At 45.1% G+C, this 27,515-nt stretch overlaps 4 protein-coding genes across 4 annotated transcripts; all 4 read left to right on the top strand.

The window, feature by feature from the left end:
* The first annotated feature begins 2,458 nt into the window (after nt 1-2,458).
* LOC137089833 (zona pellucida sperm-binding protein 4-like) lies at nt 2,459-4,526 on the top strand. Its single transcript, XM_067453407.1, has 8 exons — nt 2,459-3,065; nt 3,141-3,328; nt 3,395-3,492; nt 3,564-3,721; nt 3,804-3,996; nt 4,066-4,213; nt 4,292-4,364; nt 4,450-4,526. The coding sequence occupies exons 1-8, from the start codon at nt 2,459-2,461 to the stop codon at nt 4,524-4,526; spliced, it is 1,542 nt and encodes a 513-aa protein (XP_067309508.1).
* A 3,286-nt stretch (nt 4,527-7,812) lies between these two features.
* On the top strand, nt 7,813-9,889 carry LOC137089832 (zona pellucida sperm-binding protein 4-like). The gene is made up of 8 exons (XM_067453406.1): nt 7,813-8,419; nt 8,495-8,682; nt 8,749-8,846; nt 8,918-9,075; nt 9,158-9,350; nt 9,420-9,567; nt 9,655-9,727; nt 9,813-9,889. Exons 1-8 carry the CDS (start codon nt 7,813-7,815, stop codon nt 9,887-9,889), a joined length of 1,542 nt encoding a protein of 513 aa, XP_067309507.1.
* Nucleotides 9,890-18,511: 8,622 nt separating this feature from the next.
* On the top strand, nt 18,512-20,588 carry LOC137089831 (zona pellucida sperm-binding protein 4-like). Its single transcript, XM_067453405.1, has 8 exons — nt 18,512-19,118; nt 19,194-19,381; nt 19,448-19,545; nt 19,617-19,774; nt 19,857-20,049; nt 20,119-20,266; nt 20,354-20,426; nt 20,512-20,588. Exons 1-8 carry the CDS (start codon nt 18,512-18,514, stop codon nt 20,586-20,588), a joined length of 1,542 nt encoding a protein of 513 aa, XP_067309506.1.
* Nucleotides 20,589-23,876: 3,288 nt separating this feature from the next.
* On the top strand, nt 23,877-25,953 carry LOC137089830 (zona pellucida sperm-binding protein 4-like). Its single transcript, XM_067453404.1, has 8 exons — nt 23,877-24,483; nt 24,559-24,746; nt 24,813-24,910; nt 24,982-25,139; nt 25,222-25,414; nt 25,484-25,631; nt 25,719-25,791; nt 25,877-25,953. Exons 1-8 carry the CDS (start codon nt 23,877-23,879, stop codon nt 25,951-25,953), a joined length of 1,542 nt encoding a protein of 513 aa, XP_067309505.1.
* The last annotated feature ends 1,562 nt before the right edge of the window (nt 25,954-27,515 follow it).

The raw sequence follows: 27,515 nt of genomic DNA, 5'->3' as shown, positions 1-27,515 counted from the left end.
TAGCATCCTTCTAATTCGGCCTACTTCTATAATGGTTTGTGCATTAGTTGATGGAGCTGTAATAAAATAATAGCCTAATAATAATAAAAAAAACTGGTCATGTAAAACTGAATAAGACAAATTAACTGTATGTAACCATTGAGGTTAACACGTAGCCCCAATTAGGCCTAATAAAAAGAATAAGAAGAATAAACAGAAGGCATTATTGTTGGTGTATGCTGTTTTACGAAGTCGTCAAAACTGGAAGAATTGAATCTCTCGCGATATAGGTCATTCCAAAATGATAGCACTTGGTAGGTTTGTATATCCCATCCACCATTATTTTTATTGGAAGGAGACGTGTGTTATCCAAGCATTAATGGCAAGGAAAGCCCCTTAGGTTACTTAAGCGGCACGGATATGAGGTGTGTGTGTGTGTGTGTGTGTGTCAGATCTGCTTCAAGGTCTTCATGATAATGTAGCATTTCTGTGTTTAGAATCCAGTATTACTGTAATCCTATTGTTTTTTATGAGTTTAATAAAGAACTCCGCCTTGTCTTCTCTCCAAACAAACCGAAACCATCATCTGTAAAAAATGATCGGCTTTTACGCGCGCCAGGTTGACGCATAGCAACCCGAGAAGAGCGAAATGTTTGAATTTGCATGGTAACTTCAATGTTTTTATTTTATTTTTTTATTTATTTATTTTTACCACTTTCGTTATTTTGGCTAGATATTTCGTTTGTTGGACATATTAACTGAATTTAGAAATGCTTTGGAAAAGAAACAATAGTCATTTAATAAACAAAATTTTTTTTTTTTTTAAATGAAGACAGCGTTTGGAGTGAGTGCAAAATAATTATCGATGCATCTGCCCTCTTCAGGGAACACAGGCACGAGCAGTGATCTCAGATAATTTAATCCAGATATATTAATCCAATCCACAAATTTGTTTGAAGAACCAAATTAGCCAGAGATCAGTTATCAGGATTAAAAGATATGGGATCTGTCAAATCATCTTGGATGTATTAAGCGAGGTACGAAGAACGGGCCCCAAGCCCCAGTAGCAAACCTAAGCATGAACCTATTTACTTGTCTTCAATATGACAAATCTGGCCAATTGGAATCAAGAACTATCACACGTGTATAACTTTAAGAACCAATGAGAATCTTCTGGTAGCATAAGCTCCCATTTCGGCAAGTCTGGAGAATTGTGACTGTTAATGAAGAGGGGAGGGATTATCGTTAATTAGCCAAAATCTGTAGAATACAAAAAGACCCTATCACTACTCTCTCACCTCTGGGAACAGTCTGCATCACTTCCTCCAACTCGCTCCAGAATCTGTCTTTCTCAGCTTGCTTACAACCTACTTGTGGAGCATAGGCACTAACAACATTCAACATCACACCTTCAATATCTAGCTTCAGACTCATCAACCTATCTGACACTCTCTTTACCTCCAGAACATTCTTCACAAACTCCTCCTTCAGGATCACTCCAACTCCATTTTTCTTCCTGTCCACACCATTATAAAACAGTTTAAACCCTGCTCCAATTCTTCTAGTCTTGCTCCCTTTCCACCTGGTCTCCTGGACACACAGAATGTCAACTTTCCTCCTCTGCATCATATCTACTAGCTCTCTGCCTTTACCTGTCATTGTACCAACATTCAAAGTCCCTACTTTCAGTCCTAAACTCTTGCCTTTCCTCTTCTCTTTCTGCCTACTGACACGCTTTCCTCCTCTCCTTGTTTGACTAACAGTAGCCCAATTTCCACCAGTGCCCTGTAGGTCAACAGCACTGATGGCGGTCGTTGTTAACCCGGGACCCAACCGATCCGGTATGGAAGTCATATTCGTGATTCGCATAATGGATTATGCGAATGAATGGATTATTCGTGATTCGCATAATGGATTATGCAAAGTTAATGGATTATTAACTTTATTTTATCTCACATACTCTTAAATTGCTTTACAAATAACTTTTAGGTGTCTGATTGTATGAAGTCTGTTTCTGCCATTTTTTTCTGAGTATTTGGGCTGTATTACCTCACATAATTTAATGATAATATTATATCAGAAATATTTGATTGTACTTGCTCTTTCGATATTTAGATTTCTCTGTTTTAAAATAGGTATATAATGCTAGTTAATATTTCAGCATGTCTACAAGCAAAGCAGAATGCACCAAACATCTACCCAAAGTATTTTGGGCAAGCTCTAGTAGCAAACCTGTGCATGAACCTTTTTACTTGTCTTCAAGATGACAAATCTGGCCAATTGGAATCAAGAACTATCACACGTGTATAATTTTGAGAACCAATGAGAATCTTCTGGTAGCATAAGCTCCCATTTGGGCAAGTCTGGAGAATCGTGACTGTTAATGGAGAGGGGAGGGATTATCGTTAATTAGCCAAAATCTGTAGAATACAAAAAGACCAAAGGGCAGCATCTCAACAGTGTGACTAGCTGTTGAACAATGGCAGGAAGCTGGTGTGCAGTGCAGTCTCTGGCACTTTGTGTGTGGTTTTGTGCTTTCTGTCATGCTGTTCCACAGTGGAGTAATCTGCCCCAGAATCCGCAAGCTCTGATGTTACAGCAAACTGACCAGCGGCTTCAGAAGCAAGTTGGTCAACAGTTTCCTCAGTGGGTTCAACAACAAGCTAATCAGCAGGTTCAGAAACAAGCTAGTCAGCAGTCTCCTCAGAGGGTTCAGACACAAGCTAATCAGCAGGTTCAAAAACAAGCTAGTCAACAGTCTCCTCAGTGGGTTCAGACACAAGCTAATCAGCAGGTTCAAAAACAAGCTAGTCAACAATCTTCTCAGTGGGTTCAGACACAAGCTAATCAGCAGGTTCAGAAACAAGCTAGTCAACAGTCTCCTCAGTGGGTTCAACAACAAGCTAGTCAACAGATTCAACAGCAGGTTCAGTCTAAGCAGCCAGTGGTGCAGGCAGAGCCCCTTGACAAATGTGCTGTAGCTGATTATGAGCAGATCCAATGTGGCCCAGATGGTATCAGTGGTGCGGACTGTGGAGCGCTCAACTGCTGCTTTAACGGACAGCGGTGTTACTATGGGAAGGCAGGTAAGAGTGTTGAGTCAATGTAAAGGGGTTCATGTTAAACTCCTCTTCAGCAATAACCTGCTCTCTTTGTTCCAGTGACTGTCCAGTGTATAAGAGATGGTCAGTTTGTGGTAGTGGTGGCTAGAGATGTCACACTGCCTCGATTGAGCCTGGATTCAGTCCGTCTCCTGGGTGGAAACGACCCACCTTGCAGTCCTGTGGGATCCACACCTTCCTTTGCTATATACCAGTTCCCTGTCACTGCATGTGGCACGAGCATGATGGTGAGTAGCTGCATGTGCTTCTGTTCTGCTTAGAATGGACTGGATGCCAACAGTTACTATTTGCAGGAGGACAGTGGATATGTGGTGTATGAAAACAGAATGACCTCCTCGTATGAAGTGGGTGTCGGACCACTTGGTTCCATCACAAGGGACAGCCATTTTGAGTAGGTGACTTATTGTCTAGCATGCATGTTAATCCTTTACAAATGCTACAAGCTCTCTGTTTGTTGTCCAGGCTTCTCTTCCAGTGTAGGTACTCTGGTACTTCTGTGGAAGCTCTGGTTGTGGAGGTCAACACTGTTCCTGCACCTCCACCAGTAGCTGCTTCTGGACCCCTCAGGGTGGAGCTTAGACTGGCAAATGGTCAATGTGTCACCAAAGGCTGTGCAGAAGGCAAGTGTCTGCCCAAGTATGGATGATTTTCTACAACTCCAGGTTGCAGCAGTTTCTGTTTAAACGCTGTGTTCTTCCTCAGGGGATGAGGCGTACACGTCCTACTACAGTGATGCTGATTATCCGATCACAAAAGTCCTGCGGGAGCCTGTGTTTGTTGAGGTGCGCGTGTTGGAGAGGACTGACCCCAACATTGTCCTGATGCTGGGACGTTGCTGGGCAACATCAACCCCCAGTCCACTCAGTCTACCCCAGTGGGACCTTCTGGTCGATGGGTGAGTAAGGCTGGTCTTCATCCATCTAGTGTGCTGTAAGGCCTTTCTGACTGCCCCTTTGCCTTTCAGATGCCCTTACCGGGATGACCGTTACCTGACCACACTGGTTCCGGTGGCTGGCTTTTCTGGTCTTCAGTTCCCAACCCACTACAAGCGCTTTGTTGTGAAGATGTTCACATTTGTGGATCCAGCATCACTGGCTCCTCTGCAGGAAACCGTAAGCTCCACAGCCTTGCCTGAACCCTTGATATTAGTCTTTTTTTATAGTGGCTTGACCCTTTTCCCTCTCTGCTAGATCTTCATCCACTGTAGTACAGCGGTGTGCCATCCCTCTTCTGGCTCCTGTGAGCAAAGCTGCGCTAGGAAAAGTGAGTGCTTGCTGTAAACTGACTTCAGGAACCATGAGAAATTGGTTTTTAAATGCCCCTCACAATTCTGCCACTTCTTTTCCAGGAAGAGATGCTGATGTCAAGACAGTCTCCATTGGACAAACTGTGGTGTCTAGTGGAGAAGTTACCCTGGTCATGTGATTTTAATGGTCTTAATAAACATGAAACTCAACAGCAGTGTCTCTTTGGTCTTTGCTTTTTCATGACTGTTGGGTTTGCATTATTGGGTCACTAATCTAAACCAGATTTTATTTGAAATGGGTTGACTTAGAAAGTCCTAAGTGCATGTGTAGTCTCATCCTGTCATAATGAGTCAAGGGACTGTCCATAGAAACCTCCCCTGTCCACTTGTGGAACACTTCAAATTGGTGACAGGGGTTACCCTCGGTTATCCTCTATATTTAGCATATCGTTTAGCTTGGTGGTATGGTTCTGTTCCAGGCAAGAACTCCCTGTGCATTGTAGATAAGAGCAGCAACAAGAGCTCCCCTCCCCAACCACATGTAATGAAAGCCGTAAGTGTGCTGCTAATATCAAACATGCGCTCTCTTCTCTCTGCGCTGGAGAGAACTAGAGCTTGGACCAGGAGTTGTGTAGCCTGTTCTGATAGGAAGGGTATAATCGTTCTACTGTTGTATAAGGCAAATCTGCAGGACCGGGCTGTTGCAGTAATGTGGTCAGTGAGATTTTAAATGGTCATCAATCACAACTCCAAGGTTCCTGGCTGTCCTGGATGGAGTTATGGTTGATGAACCAAGCTGAATGGAGAAATTTTGAAGTGCTGGGTTGGTTGAGACAAGTACTTCTGTCTTTGCAAGATTGAGTTCAGTCAGAAATGTCTGTCAGACAGGCAGCGATACGAACACTACTTCTCATTTCAACCATATGATCCTACAGTCAGAGTTGAGTGTCATCACCATAGCAGTGATAGGAGAAGCCACTTCTCACTACTTCTCAAAGCCAATGTCCACTTCTCCCCTTAGCCTTGCTTCCACTACTCTTTCCCACAACTTCATTGTATGGCTCATCAGCTTAATACCTCTATAGTTTCCACAACTCTGCACATCTCCCTTTTTCTTAAAAATCGGCACCAAAACACTTCTCCTCCATTCCTCAGGCATCCTCTCACTCTCTAAGACCTTGTTGAACAACCTAGTTAAAAACTACTGCCATTTCTCCTAGACACTTCCATACCTCCACTGGTATGTCATCAGGGCCAACTGCCTTTCCTCTCTTCATCCTCTTCAAAGCTCTCCTAACTTCACCCTTGCTAATACTTTCTACTTCCTGTTCAACAATATTTGCCTCTACAACTCTTCTCTCCCTGTCATTTTCCTCATTCATCAGTTCTTCAAAGTACTCCTTCCATCTTTCCCTCACCCTCCTGTCACCTGTCAAAACATTTCCATCTCTATCTTAAATCACTCTAACCTGCTGCACATCCTTTCCATCTCTATCCCCCTGCCTCGCCAACCGATACACATCCCTCTCACCTTCCTTACTATCTAACCTTGCATACATGTCCTCATACGCTCTCTGTTTGGCCTTTGCCACCTCTATCTTAACCTCACGCTGCTTCGCCCTATATTCCTGTCTACTTTCCTCCGTCCTCTCACTGTCCCACTTCTTCCTAGCTAACTTCTTCCTCTGGATACTCTCCTGGACTTCCTCATTCCACCACCAAGTCTCCTTGTGTGCTTTCCTCCTTCCAGATGACACACCTAGCACCTTCCTACCCGTCTCCCTGATCACTTTGGCTGTAGTAGTCCAGTCATCCGGAAGCCCCTCCTAACCGCCTAAAGCTTGCCTCAACTCCTCCCTGAAAACCACACAGGACTTTTCCTTTTCCAACTTCCACCACTTTGTCTTCTGCTCTGCTTTTACTCTCTTCATCTTCCTCACCACCAGAGTCATCTTACACACCACCATCCTATGCTGTCTAGCTACACTCTCACCTACCACTACTTTCCACTACAATCGCTAATTTCCATTAAATTGCAGCGTCTACATAAGATATAGTCCACTTGTGTGCTCCTGCCAACACTCTTATATGTCACCCTGTGTTCCTGCCTCTTCTGAAAGTACGTGTTCACCACAGCCATCTCCATACTTTTAGCAAAGTCTACCAACCTCTGTCCTTCTGGGTTCCTTTCTTGAAGACCAAACCTGCCCATCACTTCCTCATCTCCACTAATCCTTCCCCAACATGTCCATTCAAATCTGCCCCTATCACTACTCTCTCACCTCTGGGAACAGTCTGCATCACTTCCTCCAACTCGCTCCAGAATCTGTCTTTCTCATCTTGCTTACAACCTACTTGTGGAGCATAGGCACTAACAAAATTCAACATCACACCTTCAATATCCAGCTTCAGACTCATCAACCTATCTGACACTCTCTTTACCTCCAGAACATTCTTCACAAACTCCTCCTTCAGGATCACTCCAACTCCATTTTTCTTCCTGTCCACACCATTATAAAACAGTTTAAACCCTGCTCCAATTCTTCTAGCCTTGCTCCCTTTCCACCTGGTCTCCTGGACACACAGAATGTCAACTTTCCTCCTCTGCATCATATCTACTAGCTCTCTGCCTTTACCTGTCATTGTACCAACATTCAAAGTCCCTACTTTCAGTCCTAAACTCTTGCCTTTCCTCTTCTCTTTCTGCCTACTGACACGCCTCCTCCTCCTCTCCTTGTTTGACTAACAGTAGCCCAATTTCCACCAGTGCCCTGTAGGTCAACAGCACTGATGGCGGTCGTTGTTAACCCGGGACCCAACCGATCCGGTATGGAAGTCATATTCGTGATTCGCATAATGGATTATGCGAATGAATGGATTATTCGTGATTCGCATAATGGATTATGCAAAGTTAATGGATTATTAACTTTATTTTATCTCACATACTCTTAAATTGCTTTACAAATAACTTTTAGGTGTCTGATTGTATGAAGCCTGTTTCTGCCATTTTTTTCTGAGTATTTGGGCTGTATTACCTCACATAATTTAATGATAATATTATATCAGAAATATTTGATTTTACTTGCTCTTTCGATATTTAGATTTCTCTGTTTTAAAATAGGTATATAATGCTAGTTAATATTTCAGCATGTCTACAAGCAAAGCAGAATGCACCAAACATCTACCCAAAGTATTTTGGGCAAGCTCTAGTAGCAAACCTGTGCATGAACCTTTTTACTTGTCTTCAAGATGACAAATCTGGCCAATTGGAATCAAGAACTATCACACGTGTATCATTTTGAGAACCAATGAGAATCTTCTGGTAGCATAAGCTCCCATTTGGGCAAGTCTGGAGAATCGTGACTGTTAATGGAGAGGGGAGGGATTATCGTTAATTAGCCAAAATCTGTAGAATACAAAAAGACCAAAGGGCAGCATCTCAACAGTGTGACTAGCTGTTGAACAATGGCAGGAAGCTGGTGTGCAGTGCAGTCTCTGGCACTTTGTGTGTGGTTTTGTGCTTTCTGTCATGCTGTTCCACAGTGGAGTAATCTGCCCCAGAATCCGCAAGCTCTGATGTTACAGCAAACTGACCAGCGGCTTCAGAAGCAAGTTGGTCAACAGTTTCCTCAGTGGGTTCAACAACAAGCTAATCAGCAGGTTCAGAAACAAGCTAGTCAGCAGTCTCCTCAGAGGGTTCAGACACAAGCTAATCAGCAGGTTCAAAAACAAGCTAGTCAACAGTCTCCTCAGTGGGTTCAGACACAAGCTAATCAGCAGGTTCAAAAACAAGCTAGTCAACAATCTTCTCAGCAGGTTCAGACACAAGCTAATCAGCAGGTTCAGAAACAAGCTAGTCAACAGTCTCCTCAGTGGGTTCAACAACAAGCTAGTCAACAGATTCAACAGCAGGTTCAGTCTAAGCAGCCAGTGGTGCAGGCAGAGCCCCTTGACAAATGTGCTGTAGCTGATTATGAGCAGATCCAATGTGGCCCAGATGGTATCAGTGGTGCGGACTGTGGAGCGCTCAACTGCTGCTTTAACGGACAGCGGTGTTACTATGGGAAGGCAGGTAAGAGTGTTGAGTCAATGTAAAGGGGTTCATGTTAAACTCCTCTTCAGCAATAACCTGCTCTCTTTGTTCCAGTGACTGTCCAGTGTATAAGAGATGGTCAGTTTGTGGTAGTGGTGGCTAGAGATGTCACACTGCCTCGATTGAGCCTGGATTCAGTCCGTCTCCTGGGTGGAAACGACCCACCTTGCAGTCCTGTGGGATCCACACCTTCCTTTGCTATATACCAGTTCCCTGTCACTGCATGTGGCACGAGCATGATGGTGAGTAGCTGCATGTGCTTCTGTTCTGCTTAGAATGGACTGGATGCCAACAGTTACTATTTGCAGGAGGACAGTGGATATGTGGTGTATGAAAACAGAATGACCTCCTCGTATGAAGTGGGTGTCGGACCACTTGGTTCCATCACAAGGGACAGCCATTTTGAGTAGGTGACTTATTGTCTAGCATGCATGTTAATCCTTTACAAATGCTACAAGCTCTCTGTTTGTTGTCCAGGCTTATCTTCCAGTGTAGGTACTCTGGTACTTCTGTGGAAGCTCTGGTTGTGGAGGTCAACACTGTTCCTGCACCTCCACCAGTAGCTGCTTCTGGACCCCTCAGGGTGGAGCTTAGACTGGCAAATGGTCAATGTGTCACCAAAGGCTGTGCAGAAGGCAAGTGTCTGCCCAAGTATGGATGATTTTCTACAACTCCAGGTTGCAGCAGTTTCTGTTTAAACGCTGTGTTCTTCCTCAGGGGATGAGGCGTACACGTCCTACTACAGTGATGCTGATTATCCGATCACAAAAGTCCTGCGGGAGCCTGTGTTTGTTGAGGTGCGCGTGTTGGAGAGGACTGACCCCAACATTGTCCTGATGCTGGGACGTTGCTGGGCAACATCAACCCCCAGTCCACTCAGTCTACCCCAGTGGGACCTTCTGGTCGATGGGTGAGTAAGGCTGGTCTTCATCCATCTAGTGTGCTGTAAGGCCTTTCTGACTGCCCCTTTGCCTTTCAGATGCCCTTACCGGGATGACCGTTACCTGACCACACTGGTTCCGGTGGCTGGCTTTTCTGGTCTTCAGTTCCCAACCCACTACAAGCGCTTTGTTGTGAAGATGTTCACATTTGTGGATCCAGCATCACTGGCTCCTCTGCAGGAAACCGTAAGCTCCACAGCCTTGCCTGAACCCTTGATATTAGTCTTTTTTTATAGTGGCTTCTGTGGCTTGACCCTTTTCCCTCTCTGCTAGATCTTCATCCACTGTAGTACAGCGGTGTGCCATCCCTCTTCTGGCTCCTGTGAGCAAAGCTGCGCTAGGAAAAGTGAGTGCTTGCTGTAAACTGACTTCAGGAACCATGAGAAATTGGTTTTTAAATGCCCCTCACAATTCTGCCACTTCTTTTCCAGGAAGAGATGCTGATGTCAAGACAGTCTCCATTGGACAAACTGTGGTGTCTAGTGGAGAAGTTACCCTGGTCATGTGATTTTAATGGTCTTAATAAACATGAAACTCAACAGCAGTGTCTCTTTGGTCTTGCTTTTTCATGACTGTTGGGTTTGCATTATTGGGTCACTAATCTTAACCAGATTTTATTTGAAATGGGTTGACTTAGAAAGTCCTAAGTGCATGTGTAGTCTCATCCTGTCATAATGAGTCAAGGGACTGTCCATAGAAACCTCCCCTGTCCACTTGTGGAACACTTCAAATTGGTGACAGGGGTTATCCTCTATATTTAGCATATCGTTTAGCTTGGTGGTATGGTTCTGTTCCAGGCAAGAACTCCCTGTGCATTGTAGATAAGAGCAGCGACAAGAGCTCCCCTCCCCAACCACATGTAATGAAAGCCGTTAGTGTGCTGCTAATATCAAACATGCGCTCTCTTCTCTCTGCGCTGGAGAGAACTAGAGCTTGGACCAGGAGTTGTGTAGCCTGTTCTGATAGGAAGGGTATAATCGTTCTACTGTTGTATAAGGCAAATCTGCAGGACCGGGCTGTTGCAGTAATGTGGTCAGTGAGATTTTAAATGGTCATCAATCACAACTCCAAGGTTCCTGGATGGAGTTATGGTTGATGAACCAAGCTGAATGGAGAAATTTTGAAGTGCTGGGTTGGTTGAGACAAGTAATTCTGTCTTTGCAAGATTGAGTTCAGTCAGAAATGTCTGTCAGACAGGCAGCGATACGAACACTGACTGTAGGATCATATGGTTGAAATGAGAAGTAGAGTTGAGTGTCATCACCATAGCAGTGATAGGAGAAGCCACTTCTCACTACTTCTCAAAGCCAATGTCCACTTCTCCCCTTAGCCTTGCTTCCACTACTCTTTCCCACAACTTCATTGTATGGCTCATCAGCTTAATACCTCTATAGTTTCCACAACTCTGCACATCTCCCTTGTTCTTAAAAATCGGCACCAAAACACTTCTCCTCCATTCCTCAGGCATCCTCTCACTCTCTAAGACCTTGTTGAACAACCTAGTTAAAAACTCTACTGCCATTTCTCCTAGACACTTCCATACCTCCACTGGTATGTCATCAGGGCCAACTGCCTTTCCTCTCTTCATCCTCTTCAAAGCTCTCCTAACTTCACCCTTGCTAATACTTTCTACTTCCTGTTCAACAATATTTGCCTCTACAACTCTTCTCTCCCTGTCATTTTCCTCATTCATCAGTTCTTCAAAGTACTCCTTCCATCTTTCCCTCACCCTCCTGTCACCTGTCAAAACATTTCCATCTCTATCTTAAATCACTCTAACCTGCTGCACATCCTTTCCATCTCTATCCCCCTGCCTCGCCAACCGATACACATCCCTCTCACCTTCCTTACTATCTAACCTTGCATACATGTCCTCATACGCTCTCTGTTTGGCCTTTGCCACCTCTATCTTAACCTCACGCTGCTTCGCCCTATATTCCTGTCTACTTTCCTCCGTCCTCTCACTGTCCCACTTCTTCCTAGCTAACTTCTTCCTCTGGATACTCTCCTGGACTTCCTCATTCCACCACCAAGTCTCCTTGTGTTCTTTCCTCCTTCCAGATGACACACCTAGCACCTTCCTACCCGTCTCCCTGATCACTTTGGCTGTAGTAGTCCAGTCATCCGGAAGCCCCTCCTAACCGCCTAAAGCTTGCCTCAACTCCTCCCTGAAAACCACACAGGACTTTTCCTTTTCCAACTTCCACCACTTTGTCTTCTGCTCTGCTTTTACTCTCTTCATCTTCCTCACCACCAGAGTCATCTTACACACCACCATCCTATGCTGTCTAGCTACACTCTCACCTACCACTACTTTCCACTACAATCGCTAATTTCCATTAAATTGCAGCGTCTACATAAGATATAGTCCACTTGTGTGCTCCTGCCAACACTCTTATATGTCACCCTGTGTTCCTGCCTCTTCTGAAAGTACGTGTTCACCACAGCCATCTCCATACTTTTAGCAAAGTCTACCAACCTCTGTCCTTCTGGGTTCCTTTCTTGAAGACCAAACCTGCCCATCACTTCCTCATCTCCACTAATCCTTCCCCAACATGTCCATTCAAATCTGCCCCTATCACTACTCTCTCACCTCTGGGAACAGTCTGCATCACTTCCTCCAACTCGCTCCAGAATCTGTCTTTCTCATCTTGCTTACAACCTACTTGTGGAGCATAGGCACTAACAAAATTCAACATCACACCTTCAATATCCAGCTTCAGACTCATCAACCTATCTGACACTCTCTTTACCTCCAGAACATTCTTCACAAACTCCTCCTTCAGGATCACTCCAACTCCATTTTTCTTCCTGTCCACACCATTATAAAACAGTTTAAACCCTGCTCCAATTCTTCTAGCCTTGCTCCCTTTCCACCTGGTCTCCTGGACACACAGAATGTCAACTTTCCTCCTCTGCATCATATCTACTAGCTCTCTGCCTTTACCTGTCATTGTACCAACATTCAAAGTCCCTACTTTCAGTCCTAAACTCTTGCCTTTCCTCTTCTCTTTCTGCCTACTGACACGCCTCCTCCTCCTCTCCTTGTTTGACTAACAGTAGCCCAATTTCCACCAGTGCCCTGTAGGTCAACAGCACTGATGGCGGTCGTTGTTAACCCGGGACCCAACCGATCCGGTATGGAAGTCATATTCGTGATTCGCATAATGGATTATGCGAATGAATGGATTATTCGTGATTCGCATAATGGATTATGCAAAGTTAATGGATTATTAACTTTATTTTATCTCACATACTCTTAAATTGCTTTACAAATAACTTTTAGGTGTCTGATTGTATGAAGCCTGTTTCTGCCATTTTTTTCTGAGTATTTGGGCTGTATTACCTCACATAATTTAATGATAATATTATATCAGAAATATTTGATTTTACTTGCTCTTTCGATATTTAGATTTCTCTGTTTTAAAATAGGTATATAATGCTAGTTAATATTTCAGCATGTCTACAAGCAAAGCAGAATGCACCAAACATCTACCCAAAGTATTTTGGGCAAGCTCTAGTAGCAAACCTGTGCATGAACCTTTTTACTTGTCTTCAAGATGACAAATCTGGCCAATTGGAATCAAGAACTATCACACGTGTATCATTTTGAGAACCAATGAGAATCTTCTGGTAGCATAAGCTCCCATTTGGGCAAGTCTGGAGAATCGTGACTGTTAATGGAGAGGGGAGGGATTATCGTTAATTAGCCAAAATCTGTAGAATACAAAAAGACCAAAGGGCAGCATCTCAACAGTGTGACTAGCTGTTGAACAATGGCAGGAAGCTGGCGTGCAGTGCAGTCTCTGGCACTTTGTGTGTGGTTTTGTGCTTTCTGTCATGCTGTTCCACAGTGGAGTAATCTGCCCCAGAATCCGCAAGCTCTGATGTTACAGCAAACTGACCAGCGGCTTCAGAAGCAAGTTGGTCAACAGTTTCCTCAGTGGGTTCAACAACAAGCTAATCAGCAGGTTCAGAAACAAGCTAGTCAGCAGTCTCCTCAGAGGGTTCAGACACAAGCTAATCAGCAGGTTCAAAAACAAGCTAGTCAACAGTCTCCTCAGTGGGTTCAGACACAAGCTAATCAGCAGGTTCAAAAACAAGCTAGTCAACAATCTTCTCAGTGGGTTCAGACACAAGCTAATCAGCAGGTTCAGAAACAAGCTAGTCAACAGTCTCCTCAGTGGGTTCAACAACAAGCTAGTCAACAGATTCAACAGCAGGTTCAGTCTAAGCAGCCAGTGGTGCAGGCAGAGCCCCTTGACAAATGTGCTGTAGCTGATTATGAGCAGATCCAATGTGGCCCAGATGGTATCAGTGGTGCGGACTGTGGAGCGCTCAACTGCTGCTTTAACGGACAGCGGTGTTACTATGGGAAGGCAGGTAAGAGTGTTGAGTCAATGTAAAGGGGTTCATGTTAAACTCCTCTTCAGCAATAACCTGCTCTCTTTGTTCCAGTGACTGTCCAGTGTATAAGAGATGGTCAGTTTGTGGTAGTGGTGGCTAGAGATGTCACACTGCCTCGATTGAGCCTGGATTCAGTCCGTCTCCTGGGTGGAAACGACCCACCTTGCAGTCCTGTGGGATCCACACCTTCCTTTGCTATATACCAGTTCCCTGTCACTGCATGTGGCACGAGCATGATGGTGAGTAGCTGCATGTGCTTCTGTTCTGCTTAGAATGGACTGGATGCCAACAGTTACTATTTGCAGGAGGACAGTGGATATGTGGTGTATGAAAACAGAATGACCTCCTCGTATGAAGTGGGTGTCGGACCACTTGGTTCCATCACAAGGGACAGCCATTTTGAGTAGGTGACTTATTGTCTAGCATGCATGTTAATCCTTTACAAATGCTACAAGCTCTCTGTTTGTTGCCCAGGCTTCTCTTCCAGTGTAGGTACTCTGGTACTTCTGTGGAAGCTCTGGTTGTGGAGGTCAACACTGTTCCTGCACCTCCACCAGTAGCTGCTTCTGGACCCCTCAGGGTGGAGCTTAGACTGGCAAATGGTCAATGTGTCACCAAAGGCTGTGCAGAAGGCAAGTGTCTGTCCAAGTATGGATGATTTTCTACAACTCCAGGTTGCAGCAGTTTCTGTTTAAACGCTGTGTTCTTCCTCAGGGGATGAGGCGTACACGTCCTACTACAGTGATGCTGATTATCCGATCACAAAAGTCCTGCGGGAGCCTGTGTTTGTTGAGGTGCGCGTGTTGGAGAGGACTGACCCCAACATTGTCCTGATGCTGGGACGTTGCTGGGCAACATCAACCCCCAGTCCACTCAGTCTACCCCAGTGGGACCTTCTGGTCGATGGGTGAGTAAGGCTGGTCTTCATCCATCTAGTGTGCTGTAAGGCCTTTCTGACTGCCCCTTTGCCTTTCAGATGCCCTTACCGGGATGACCGTTACCTGACCACACTGGTTCCGGTGGCTGGCTTTTCTGGTCTTCAGTTCCCAACCCACTACAAGCGCTTTGTTGTGAAGATGTTCACATTTGTGGATCCAGCATCACTGGCTCCTCTGCAGGAAACCGTAAGCTCCACAGCCTTGCCTGAACCCTTGATATTAGTCTTTTTTTATAGTGGCTTCTGTGGCTTGACCCTTTTCCCTCTCTGCTAGATCTTCATCCACTGTAGTACAGCGGTGTGCCATCCCTCTTCTGGCTCCTGTGAGCAAAGCTGCGCTAGGAAAAGTGAGTGCTTGCTGTAAACTGACTTCAGGAACCATGAGAAATTGGTTTTTAAATGCCCCTCACAATTCTGCCACTTCTTTTCCAGGAAGAGATGCTGATGTCAAGACAGTCTCCATTGGACAAACTGTGGTGTCTAGTGGAGAAGTTACCCTGGTCATGTGATTTTAATGGTCTTAATAAACATGAAACTCAACAGCAGTGTCTCTTTGGTCTTGCTTTTTCATGACTGTTGGGTTTGCATTATTGGGTCACTAATCTTAACCAGATTTTATTTGAAATGGGTTGACTTAGAAAGTCCTAAGTGCATGTGTAGTCTCATCCTGTCATAATGAGTCAAGGGACTGTCCATAGAAACCTCCCCTGTCCACTTGTGGAACACTTCAAATTGGTGACAGGGGTTATCCTCTATATTTAGCATATTGTTTAGCTTGGTGGTATGGTTCTGTTCCAGGCAAGAACTCCCTGTGCATTGTAGATAAGAGCAGCAACAAGAGCTCCCCTCCCCAACCACATGTAATGAAAGCCGTAAGTGTGCTGCTAATATCAAACATGCGCTCTCTTCTCTCTGCGCTGGAGAGAACTAGAGCTTGGACCAGGAGTTGTGTAGCCTGTTCTGATAGGAAGGGTATAATCGTTCTACTGTTGTATAAGGCAAATCTGCAGGACCGGGCTGTTGCAGTAATGTGGTCAGTGAGATTTTAAATGGTCATCAATCACAACTCCAAGGTTCCTGGCTGTCCTGGATGGAGTTATGGTTGATGAACCAAGCTGAATGGAGAAATTTTGAAGTGCTGGGTTGGTTGAGACAAGTAATTCTGTCTTTGCAAGATTGAGTTCAGTCAGAAATGTCTGTCAGACAGGCAGCGATACGAACACTACTTCTCATTTCAACCATATGATCCTACAGTCAGAGTTGAGTGTCATCACCATAGCAGTGATAGGAGAAGCCACTTCTCACTACTTCTCAAAGCCAATGTCCACTTCTCCCCTTAGCCTTGCTTCCACTACTCTTTCCCACAACTTCATTGTATGGCTCATCAGCTTAATACCTCTATAGTTTCCACAACTCTGCACATCTCCCTTGTTCTTAAAAATCGGCACCAAAACACTTCTCCTCCATTCCTCAGGCATCCTCTCACTCTCTAAGACCTTGTTGAACAACCTAGTTAAAAACTCTACTGCCATTTCTCCTAGACACTTCCATACCTCCACTGGTATGTCATCAGGGCCAACTGCCTTTCCTCTCTTCATCCTCTTCAAAGCTCTCCTAACTTCACCCTTGCTAATACTTTCTACTTCCTGTTCAACAATATTTGCCTCTACAACTCTTCTCTCCCTGTCATTTTCCTCATTCATCAGTTCTTCAAAGTACTCCTTCCATCTTTCCCTCACCCTCCTGTCACCTGTCAAAACATTTCCATCTCTATCTTAAATCACTCTAACCTGCTGCACATCCTTTCCATCTCTATCCCCCTGCCTCGCCAACCGATACACATCCCTCTCACCTTCCTTACTATCTAACCTTGCATACATGTCCTCATACGCTCTCTGTTTGGCCTTTGCCACCTCTATCTTAACCTCACGCTGCTTCGCCCTATATTCCTGTCTACTTTCCTCCGTCCTCTCACTGTCCCACTTCTTCCTAGCTAACTTCTTCCTCTGGATACTCTCCTGGACTTCCTCATTCCACCACCAAGTCTCCTTGTGTTCTTTCCTCCTTCCAGATGACACACCTAGCACCTTCCTACCCGTCTCCCTGATCACTTTGGCTGTAGTAGTCCAGTCATCCGGAAGCCCCTCCTAACCGCCTAAAGCTTGCCTCAACTCCTCCCTGAAAACCACACAGGACTTTTCCTTTTCCAACTTCCACCACTTTGTCTTCTGCTCTGCTTTTACTCTCTTCATCTTCCTCACCACCAGAGTCATCTTACACACCACCATCCTATGCTGTCTAGCTACACTCTCACCTACCACTACTTTCCACTACAATCGCTAATTTCCATTAAATTGCAGCGTCTACATAAGATATAGTCCACTTGTGTGCTCCTGCCAACACTCTTATATGTCACCCTGTGTTCCTGCCTCTTCTGAAAGTACGTGTTCACCACAGCCATCTCCATACTTTTAGCAAAGTCTACCAACCTCTGTCCTTCTGGGTTCCTTTCTTGAAGACCAAACCTGCCCATCACTTCCTCATCTCCACTAATCCTTCCCCAACATGTCCATTCAAATCTGCCCCTATCACTACTCTCTCACCTCTGGGAACAGTCTGCATCACTTCCTCCAACTCGCTCCAGAATCTGTCTTTCTCATCTTGCTTACAACCTACTTGTGGAGCATAGGCACTAACAAAATTCAACATCACACCTTCAATATCCAGCTTCAGACTCATCAACCTATCTGACACTCTCTTTACCTCCAGAACATTCTTCACAAACTCCTCCTTCAGGATCACTCCAACTCCATTTTTCTTCCTGTCCACACCATTATAAAACAGTTTAAACCCTGCTCCAATTCTTCTAGCCTTGCTCCCTTTCCACCTGGTCTCCTGGACACACAGAATGTCAACTTTCCTCCTCTGCATCATATCTACTAGCTCTCTGCCTTTACCTGTCATTGTACCAACATTCAAAGTCCCTACTTTCAGTCCTAAACTCTTGCCTTTCCTCTTCTCTTTCTGCCTACTGACACGCCTCCTCCTCCTCTCCTTGTTTGACTAACAGTAGCCCAATTTCCACCAGTGCCCTGTAGGTCAACAGCACTGATGGCGGTCGTTGTTAACCCGGGACCCAACCGATCCGGTATGGAAGTCATATTCGTGATTCGCATAATGGATTATGCGAATGAATGGATTATTCGTGATTCGCATAATGGATTATGCAAAGTTAATGGATTATTAACTTTATTTTATCTCACATACTCTTAAATTGCTTTACAAATAACTTTTAGGTGTCTGATTGTATGAAGCCTGTTTCTGCCATTTTTTTCTGAGTATTTGGGCTGTATTACCTCACATAATTTAATGATAATATTATATCAGAAATATTTGATTTTACTTGCTCTTTCGATATTTAGATTTCTCTGTTTTAAAATAGGTATATAATGCTAGTTAATATTTCAGCATGTCTACAAGCAAAGCAGAATGCACCAAACATCTACCCAAAGTATTTTGGGCAAGCTCTAGTAGCAAACCTGTGCATGAACCTTTTTACTTGTCTTCAAGATGACAAATCTGGCCAATTGGAATCAAGAACTATCACACGTGTATCATTTTGAGAACCAATGAGAATCTTCTGGTAGCATAAGCTCCCATTTGGGCAAGTCTGGAGAATCGTGACTGTTAATGGAGAGGGGAGGGATTATCGTTAATTAGCCAAAATCTGTAGAATACAAAAAGACCAAAGGGCAGCATCTCAACAGTGTGACTAGCTGTTGAACAATGGCAGGAAGCTGGTGTGCAGTGCAGTCTCTGGCACTTTGTGTGTGGTTTTGTGCTTTCTGTCATGCTGTTCCACAGTGGAGTAATCTGCCCCAGAATCCGCAAGCTCTGATGTTACAGCAAACTGACCAGCGGCTTCAGAAGCAAGTTGGTCAACAGTTTCCTCAGTGGGTTCAACAACAAGCTAATCAGCAGGTTCAGAAACAAGCTAGTCAGCAGTCTCCTCAGAGGGTTCAGACACAAGCTAATCAGCAGGTTCAAAAACAAGCTAGTCAACAGTCTCCTCAGTGGGTTCAGACACAAGCTAATCAGCAGGTTCAAAAACAAGCTAGTCAACAATCTTCTCAGTGGGTTCAGACACAAGCTAATCAGCAGGTTCAGAAACAAGCTAGTCAACAGTCTCCTCAGTGGGTTCAACAACAAGCTAGTCAACAGATTCAACAGCAGGTTCAGTCTAAGCAGCCAGTGGTGCAGGCAGAGCCCCTTGACAAATGTGCTGTAGCTGATTATGAGCAGATCCAATGTGGCCCAGATGGTATCAGTGGTGCGGACTGTGGAGCGCTCAACTGCTGCTTTAACGGACAGCGGTGTTACTATGGGAAGGCAGGTAAGAGTGTTGAGTCAATGTAAAGGGGTTCATGTTAAACTCCTCTTCAGCAATAACCTGCTCTCTTTGTTCCAGTGACTGTCCAGTGTATAAGAGATGGTCAGTTTGTGGTAGTGGTGGCTAGAGATGTCACACTGCCTCGATTGAGCCTGGATTCAGTCCGTCTCCTGGGTGGAAACGACCCACCTTGCAGTCCTGTGGGATCCACACCTTCCTTTGCTATATACCAGTTCCCTGTCACTGCATGTGGCACGAGCATGATGGTGAGTAGCTGCATGTGCTTCTGTTCTGCTTAGAATGGACTGGATGCCAACAGTTACTATTTGCAGGAGGACAGTGGATATGTGGTGTATGAAAACAGAATGACCTCCTCGTATGAAGTGGGTGTCGGACCACTTGGTTCCATCACAAGGGACAGCCATTTTGAGTAGGTGACTTATTGTCTAGCATGCATGTTAATCCTTTACAAATGCTACAAGCTCTCTGTTTGTTGTCCAGGCTTCTCTTCCAGTGTAGGTACTCTGGTACTTCTGTGGAAGCTCTGGTTGTGGAGGTCAACACTGTTCCTGCACCTCCACCAGTAGCTGCTTCTGGACCCCTCAGGGTGGAGCTTAGACTGGCAAATGGTCAATGTGTCACCAAAGGCTGTGCAGAAGGCAAGTGTCTGCCCAAGTATGGATGATTTTCTACAACTCCAGGTTGCAGCAGTTTCTGTTTAAACGCTGTGTTCTTCCTCAGGGGATGAGGCGTACACGTCCTACTACAGTGATGCTGATTATCCGATCACAAAAGTCCTGCGGGAGCCTGTGTTTGTTGAGGTGCGCGTGTTGGAGAGGACTGACCCCAACATTGTCCTGATGCTGGGACGTTGCTGGGCAACATCAACCCCCAGTCCACTCAGTCTACCCCAGTGGGACCTTCTGGTCGATGGGTGAGTAAGGCTGGTCTTCATCCATCTAGTGTGCTGTAAGGCCTTTCTGACTGCCCCTTTGCCTTTCAGATGCCCTTACCGGGATGACCGTTACCTGACCACACTGGTTCCGGTGGCTGGCTTTTCTGGTCTTCAGTTCCCAACCCACTACAAGCGCTTTGTTGTGAAGATGTTCACATTTGTGGATCCAGCATCACTGGCTCCTCTGCAGGAAACCGTAAGCTCCACAGCCTTGCCTGAACCCTTGATATTAGTCTTTTTTTATAGTGGCTTCTGTGGCTTGACCCTTTTCCCTCTCTGCTAGATCTTCATCCACTGTAGTACAGCGGTGTGCCATCCCTCTTCTGGCTCCTGTGAGCAAAGCTGCACTAGGAAAAGTGAGTGCTTGCTGTAAACTGACTTCAGGAACCATGAGAGATTGTTTTTTAAATGCCCCTCACAATTCTGCCACTTCTTTTCCAGGAAGAGATGCTGATGTCAAGACAGTCTCCATTGGACAAACTGTGGTGTCTAGTGGAGAAGTTACCCTGGTCATGTGATTTTAATGGTCTTAATAAACATGAAACTCAACAGCAGTGTCTCTTTGGTCTTGCTTTTTCATGACTGTTGGGTTTGCATTATTGGGTCACTAATCTAAACCAGATTTTATTTGAAATGGGTTGACTTAGAAAGTCCTAAGTGCATGTGTAGTCTCATCCTGTCATAATGAGTCAAGGGACTGTCCATAGAAACCTCCCCTGTCCACTTGTGGAACACTTCAAATTGGTGACAGGGGTTACCCTCGGTTATCCTCTATATTTAGCATATCGTTTAGCTTGGTGGTATGGTTCTGTTCCAGGCAAGAACTCCCTGTGCATTGTAGATAAGAGCAGCGACAAGAGCTCCCCTCCCCAACCACATGTAATGAAAGCCGTAAGTGTGCTGCTAATATCAAACATGCGCTCTCTTCTCTCTGCGCTGGAGAGAACTAGAGCTTGGACCAGGAGTTGTGTAGCCTGTTCTGATAGGAAGGGTATAATCGTTCTACTGTTGTATAAGGCAAATCTGCAGGACCGGGCTGTTGCAGTAATGTGGTCAGTGAGATTTTAAATGGTCATCAATCACAACTCCAAGGTTCCTGGCTGTCCTGGATGGAGTTATGGTTGATGAACCAAGCTGAATGGAGAAATTTTGAAGTGCTGGGTTGGTTGAGACAAGTAATTCTGTCTTTGCAAGATTGAGTTCAGTCAGAAATGTCTGTCAGACAGGCAGCGATACGAACACTGACTGTAGGATCATATGGTTGAAATGAGAAGTAGAGTTGAGTGTCATCACCATAGCAGTGATAGGAGAAGCCACTTCTCACTACTTCTCAAAGCCAATGTCCACTTCTCCCCTTAGCCTTGCTTCCACTACTCTTTCCCACAACTTCATTGTATGGCTCATCAGCTTAATACCTCTATAGTTTCCACAACTCTGCACATCTCCCTTGTTCTTAAAGATCGGCACCAAAACACTTCTCCTCCATTCCTCAGGCATCCTCTCACTCTCTAAGACCTTGTTGAACAACCTAGTTAAAAACTCTACTGCCATTTCTCCTAGACACTTCCATACCTCCACTGGTATGTCATCAGGGCCAACTGCCTTTCCTCTCTTCATCCTCTTCAAAGCTCTCCTAACTTCACCCTTGCTAATACTTTCTACTTCCTGTTCAACAATATTTGCCTCTACAACTCTTCTCTCCCTGTCATTTTCCTCATTCATCAGTTCTTCAAAGTACTCCTTCCATCTTTCCCTCACCCTCCTGTCACCTGTCAAAACATTTCCATCTCTATCTTAAATCACTCTAACCTGCTGCACATCCTTTCCATCTCTATCCCCCTGCCTCGCCAACCGATACACATCCCTCTCACCTTCCTTACTATCTAACCTTGCATACATGTCCTCATACGCTCTCTGTTTGGCCTTTGCCACCTCTATCTTAACCTCACGCTGCTTCGCCCTATATTCCTGTCTACTTTCCTCCGTACTCTCACTGTCCCACTTCTTCCTAGCTAACTTCTTCCTCTGGATACTCTCCTGGACTTCCTCATTCCACCACCAAGTCTCCTTGTGTTCTTTCCTCCTTCCAGATGACACACCTAGCACCTTCCTACCCGTCTCCCTGATCACTTTGGCTGTAGTAGTCCAGTCATCCGGAAGCCCCTCCTGACCACCTAAAGCTTGCCTCAACTCCTCCCTGAAAACCACACAGGACTTTTCCTTTTCCAACTTCCACCACTTTGTCTTCTGCTCTGCTTTTACTCTCTTCATCTTCCTCACCACCAGAGTCATCTTACACACCACCATCCTATGCTGTCTAGCTACACTCTCACCTACCACTACTTTCCACTACAATCGCTAATTTCCATTAAATTGCAGCGTCTACATAAGATATAGTCCACTTGTGTGCTCCTGCCAACACTCTTATATGTCACCCTGTGTTCCTGCCTCTTCTGAAAGTACGTGTTCACTACAGCCATCTCCATACTTTTAGCAAAGTCTACCAACCTCTGTCCTTCTGGGTTCCTTTCTTGAAGACCAAACCTGCCCATCACTTCCTCATCTCCACTATTCCCTTCCCCAACATGTCCATTCAAATCTGCCCCTATCACTACTCTCTCACCTCTGGGAACAGTCTGCATCACTTCCTCCAACTCGCTCCAGAATCTGTCTTTCTCATCTTGCTTACAACCTACTTGTGGAGCATAGGCACTAACAAAATTCAACATCACACCTTCAATATCCAGCTTCAGACTCATCAACCTATCTGACACTCTCTTTACCTCCAGAACATTCTTCACAAACTCCTCCTTCAGGATCACTCCAACTCCATTTTTCTTCCTGTCCACACCATTATAAAACAGTTTAAACCCTGCTCCAATTCTTCTAGCCTTGCTCCCTTTCCACCTGGTCTCCTGGACACACAGAATGTCAACTTTCCTCCTCTGCATCATATCTACTAGCTCTCTGCCTTTACCTGTCATTGTACCAACATTCAAAGTCCCTACTTTCAGTCCTAAACTCTTGCCTTTCCTCTTCTCTTTCTGCCTACTGACACGCCTCCTCCTCCTCTCCTTGTTTGACTAACAGTAGCCCAATTTCCACCAGTGCCCTGTAGGTCAACAGCACTGATGGCGGTCGTTGTTAACCCGGGACCCAACCGATCCGGTATGGAAGTCATATTCGTGATTCGCATAATGGATTATGCGAATGAATGGATTATTCGTGATTCGCATAATGGATTATGCAAAGTTAATGGATTATTAACTTTATTTTATCTCACATACTCTTAAATTGCTTTACAAATAACTTTTAGGTGTCTGATTGTATGAAGCCTGTTTCTGCCATTTTTTTCTGAGTATTTGGGCTGTATTACCTCACATAATTTAATGATAATATTATATCAGAAATATTTGATTTTACTTGCTCTTTCGATATTTAGATTTCTCTGTTTTAAAATAGGTATATAATGCTAGTTAATATTTCAGCATGTCTACAAGCAAAGCAGAATGCACCAAACATCTACCCAAAGTATTTTGGGCAAGCTCTAGTAGCAAACCTGTGCATGAACCTTTTTACTTGTCTTCAAGATGACAAATCTGGCCAATTGGAATCAAGAACTATCACACGTGTATCATTTTGAGAACCAATGAGAATCTTCTGGTAGCATAAGCTCCCATTTGGGCAAGTCTGGAGAATCGTGACTGTTAATGGAGAGGGGAGGGATTATCGTTAATTAGCCAAAATCTGTAGAATACAAAAAGACCAAAGGGCAGCATCTCAACAGTGTGACTAGCTGTTGAACAATGGCAGGAAGCTGGTGTGCAGTGCAGTCTCTGGCACTTTGTGTGTGGTTTTGTGCTTTCTGTCATGCTGTTCCACAGTGGAGTAATCTGCCCCAGAATCCGCAAGCTCTGATGTTACAGCAAACTGACCAGCGGCTTCAGAAGCAAGTTGGTCAACAGTTTCCTCAGTGGGTTCAACAACAAGCTAATCAGCAGGTTCAGAAACAAGCTAGTCAGCAGTCTCCTCAGAGGGTTCAGACACAAGCTAATCAGCAGGTTCAAAAACAAGCTAGTCAACAGTCTCCTCAGTGGGTTCAGACACAAGCTAATCAGCAGGTTCAAAAACAAGCTAGTCAACAATCTTCTCAGCAGGTTCAGACACAAGCTAATCAGCAGGTTCAGAAACAAGCTAGTCAACAGTCTCCTCAGTGGGTTCAACAACAAGCTAGTCAACAGATTCAACAGCAGGTTCAGTCTAAGCAGCCAGTGGTGCAGGCAGAGCCCCTTGACAAATGTGCTGTAGCTGATTATGAGCAGATCCAATGTGGCCCAGATGGTATCAGTGGTGCGGACTGTGGAGCGCTCAACTGCTGCTTTAACGGACAGCGGTGTTACTATGGGAAGGCAGGTAAGAGTGTTGAGTCAATGTAAAGGGGTTCATGTTAAACTCCTCTTCAGCAATAACCTGCTCTCTTTGTTCCAGTGACTGTCCAGTGTATAAGAGATGGTCAGTTTGTGGTAGTGGTGGCTAGAGATGTCACACTGCCTCGATTGAGCCTGGATTCAGTCCGTCTCCTGGGTGGAAACGACCCACCTTGCAGTCCTGTGGGATCCACACCTTCCTTTGCTATATACCAGTTCCCTGTCACTGCATGTGGCACGAGCATGATGGTGAGTAGCTGCATGTGCTTCTGTTCTGCTTAGAATGGACTGGATGCCAACAGTTACTATTTGCAGGAGGACAGTGGATATGTGGTGTATGAAAACAGAATGACCTCCTCGTATGAAGTGGGTGTCGGACCACTTGGTTCCATCACAAGGGACAGCCATTTTGAGTAGGTGACTTATTGTCTAGCATGCATGTTAATCCTTTACAAATGCTACAAGCTCTCTGTTTGTTGTCCAGGCTTATCTTCCAGTGTAGGTACTCTGGTACTTCTGTGGAAGCTCTGGTTGTGGAGGTCAACACTGTTCCTGCACCTCCACCAGTAGCTGCTTCTGGACCCCTCAGGGTGGAGCTTAGACTGGCAAATGGTCAATGTGTCACCAAAGGCTGTGCAGAAGGCAAGTGTCTGCCCAAGTATGGATGATTTTCTACAACTCCAGGTTGCAGCAGTTTCTGTTTAAACGCTGTGTTCTTCCTCAGGGGATGAGGCGTACACGTCCTACTACAGTGATGCTGATTATCCGATCACAAAAGTCCTGCGGGAGCCTGTGTTTGTTGAGGTGCGCGTGTTGGAGAGGACTGACCCCAACATTGTCCTGATGCTGGGACGTTGCTGGGCAACATCAACCCCCAGTCCACTCAGTCTACCCCAGTGGGACCTTCTGGTCGATGGGTGAGTAAGGCTGGTCTTCATCCATCTAGTGTGCTGTAAGGCCTTTCTGACTGCCCCTTTGCCTTTCAGATGCCCTTACCGGGATGACCGTTACCTGACCACACTGGTTCCGGTGGCTGGCTTTTCTGGTCTTCAGTTCCCAACCCACTACAAGCGCTTTGTTGTGAAGATGTTCACATTTGTGGATCCAGCATCACTGGCTCCTCTGCAGGAAACCGTAAGCTCCACAGCCTTGCCTGAACCCTTGATATTAGTCTTTTTTTATAGTGGCTTCTGTGGCTTGACCCTTTTCCCTCTCTGCTAGATCTTCATCCACTGTAGTACAGCGGTGTGCCATCCCTCTTCTGGCTCCTGTGAGCAAAGCTGCGCTAGGAAAAGTGAGTGCTTGCTGTAAACTGACTTCAGGAACCATGAGAAATTGGTTTTTAAATGCCCCTCACAATTCTGCCACTTCTTTTCCAGGAAGAGATGCTGATGTCAAGACAGTCTCCATTGGACAAACTGTGGTGTCTAGTGGAGAAGTTACCCTGGTCATGTGATTTTAATGGTCTTAATAAACATGAAACTCAACAGCAGTGTCTCTTTGGTCTTGCTTTTTCATGACTGTTGGGTTTGCATTATTGGGTCACTAATCTTAACCAGATTTTATTTGAAATGGGTTGACTTAGAAAGTCCTAAGTGCATGTGTAGTCTCATCCTGTCATAATGAGTCAAGGGACTGTCCATAGAAACCTCCCCTGTCCACTTGTGGAACACTTCAAATTGGTGACAGGGGTTATCCTCTATATTTAGCATATCGTTTAGCTTGGTGGTATGGTTCTGTTCCAGGCAAGAACTCCCTGTGCATTGTAGATAAGAGCAGCGACAAGAGCTCCCCTCCCCAACCACATGTAATGAAAGCCGTTAGTGTGCTGCTAATATCAAACATGCGCTCTCTTCTCTCTGCGCTGGAGAGAACTAGAGCTTGGACCAGGAGTTGTGTAGCCTGTTCTGATAGGAAGGGTATAATCGTTCTACTGTTGTATAAGGCAAATCTGCAGGACCGGGCTGTTGCAGTAATGTGGTCAGTGAGATTTTAAATGGTCATCAATCACAACTCCAAGGTTCCTGGATGGAGTTATGGTTGATGAACCAAGCTGAATGGAGAAATTTTGAAGTGCTGGGTTGGTTGAGACAAGTAATTCTGTCTTTGCAAGATTGAGTTCAGTCAGAAATGTCTGTCAGACAGGCAGCGATACGAACACTGACTGTAGGATCATATGGTTGAAATGAGAAGTAGAGTTGAGTGTCATCACCATAGCAGTGATAGGAGAAGCCACTTCTCACTACTTCTCAAAGCCAATGTCCACTTCTCCCCTTAGCCTTGCTTCCACTACTCTTTCCCACAACTTCATTGTATGGCTCATCAGCTTAATACCTCTATAGTTTCCACAACTCTGCACATCTCCCTTGTTCTTAAAAATCGGCACCAAAACACTTCTCCTCCATTCCTCAGGCATCCTCTCACTCTCTAAGACCTTGTTGAACAACCTAGTTAAAAACTCTACTGCCATTTCTCCTAGACACTTCCATACCTCCACTGGTATGTCATCAGGGCCAACTGCCTTTCCTCTCTTCATCCTCTTCAAAGCTCTCCTAACTTCACCCTTGCTAATACTTTCTACTTCCTGTTCAACAATATTTGCCTCTACAACTCTTCTCTCCCTGTCATTTTCCTCATTCATCAGTTCTTCAAAGTACTCCTTCCATCTTTCCCTCACCCTCCTGTCACCTGTCAAAACATTTCCATCTCTATCTTAAATCACTCTAACCTGCTGCACATCCTTTCCATCTCTATCCCCCTGCCTCGCCAACCGATACACATCCCTCTCACCTTCCTTACTATCTAACCTTGCATACATGTCCTCATACGCTCTCTGTTTGGCCTTTGCCACCTCTATCTTAACCTCACGCTGCTTCGCCCTATATTCCTGTCTACTTTCCTCCGTCCTCTCACTGTCCCACTTCTTCCTAGCTAACTTCTTCCTCTGGATACTCTCCTGGACTTCCTCATTCCACCACCAAGTCTCCTTGTGTTCTTTCCTCCTTCCAGATGACACAC

Source organism: Pseudorasbora parva, chromosome 9, assembly GCF_024679245.1.
Source record: "Pseudorasbora parva isolate DD20220531a chromosome 9, ASM2467924v1, whole genome shotgun sequence".
NCBI classification, from domain to species: Eukaryota; Metazoa; Chordata; class Actinopteri; order Cypriniformes; family Gobionidae; genus Pseudorasbora; species Pseudorasbora parva.
This window is presented reverse-complemented; position numbering and strand designations above follow the sequence as displayed.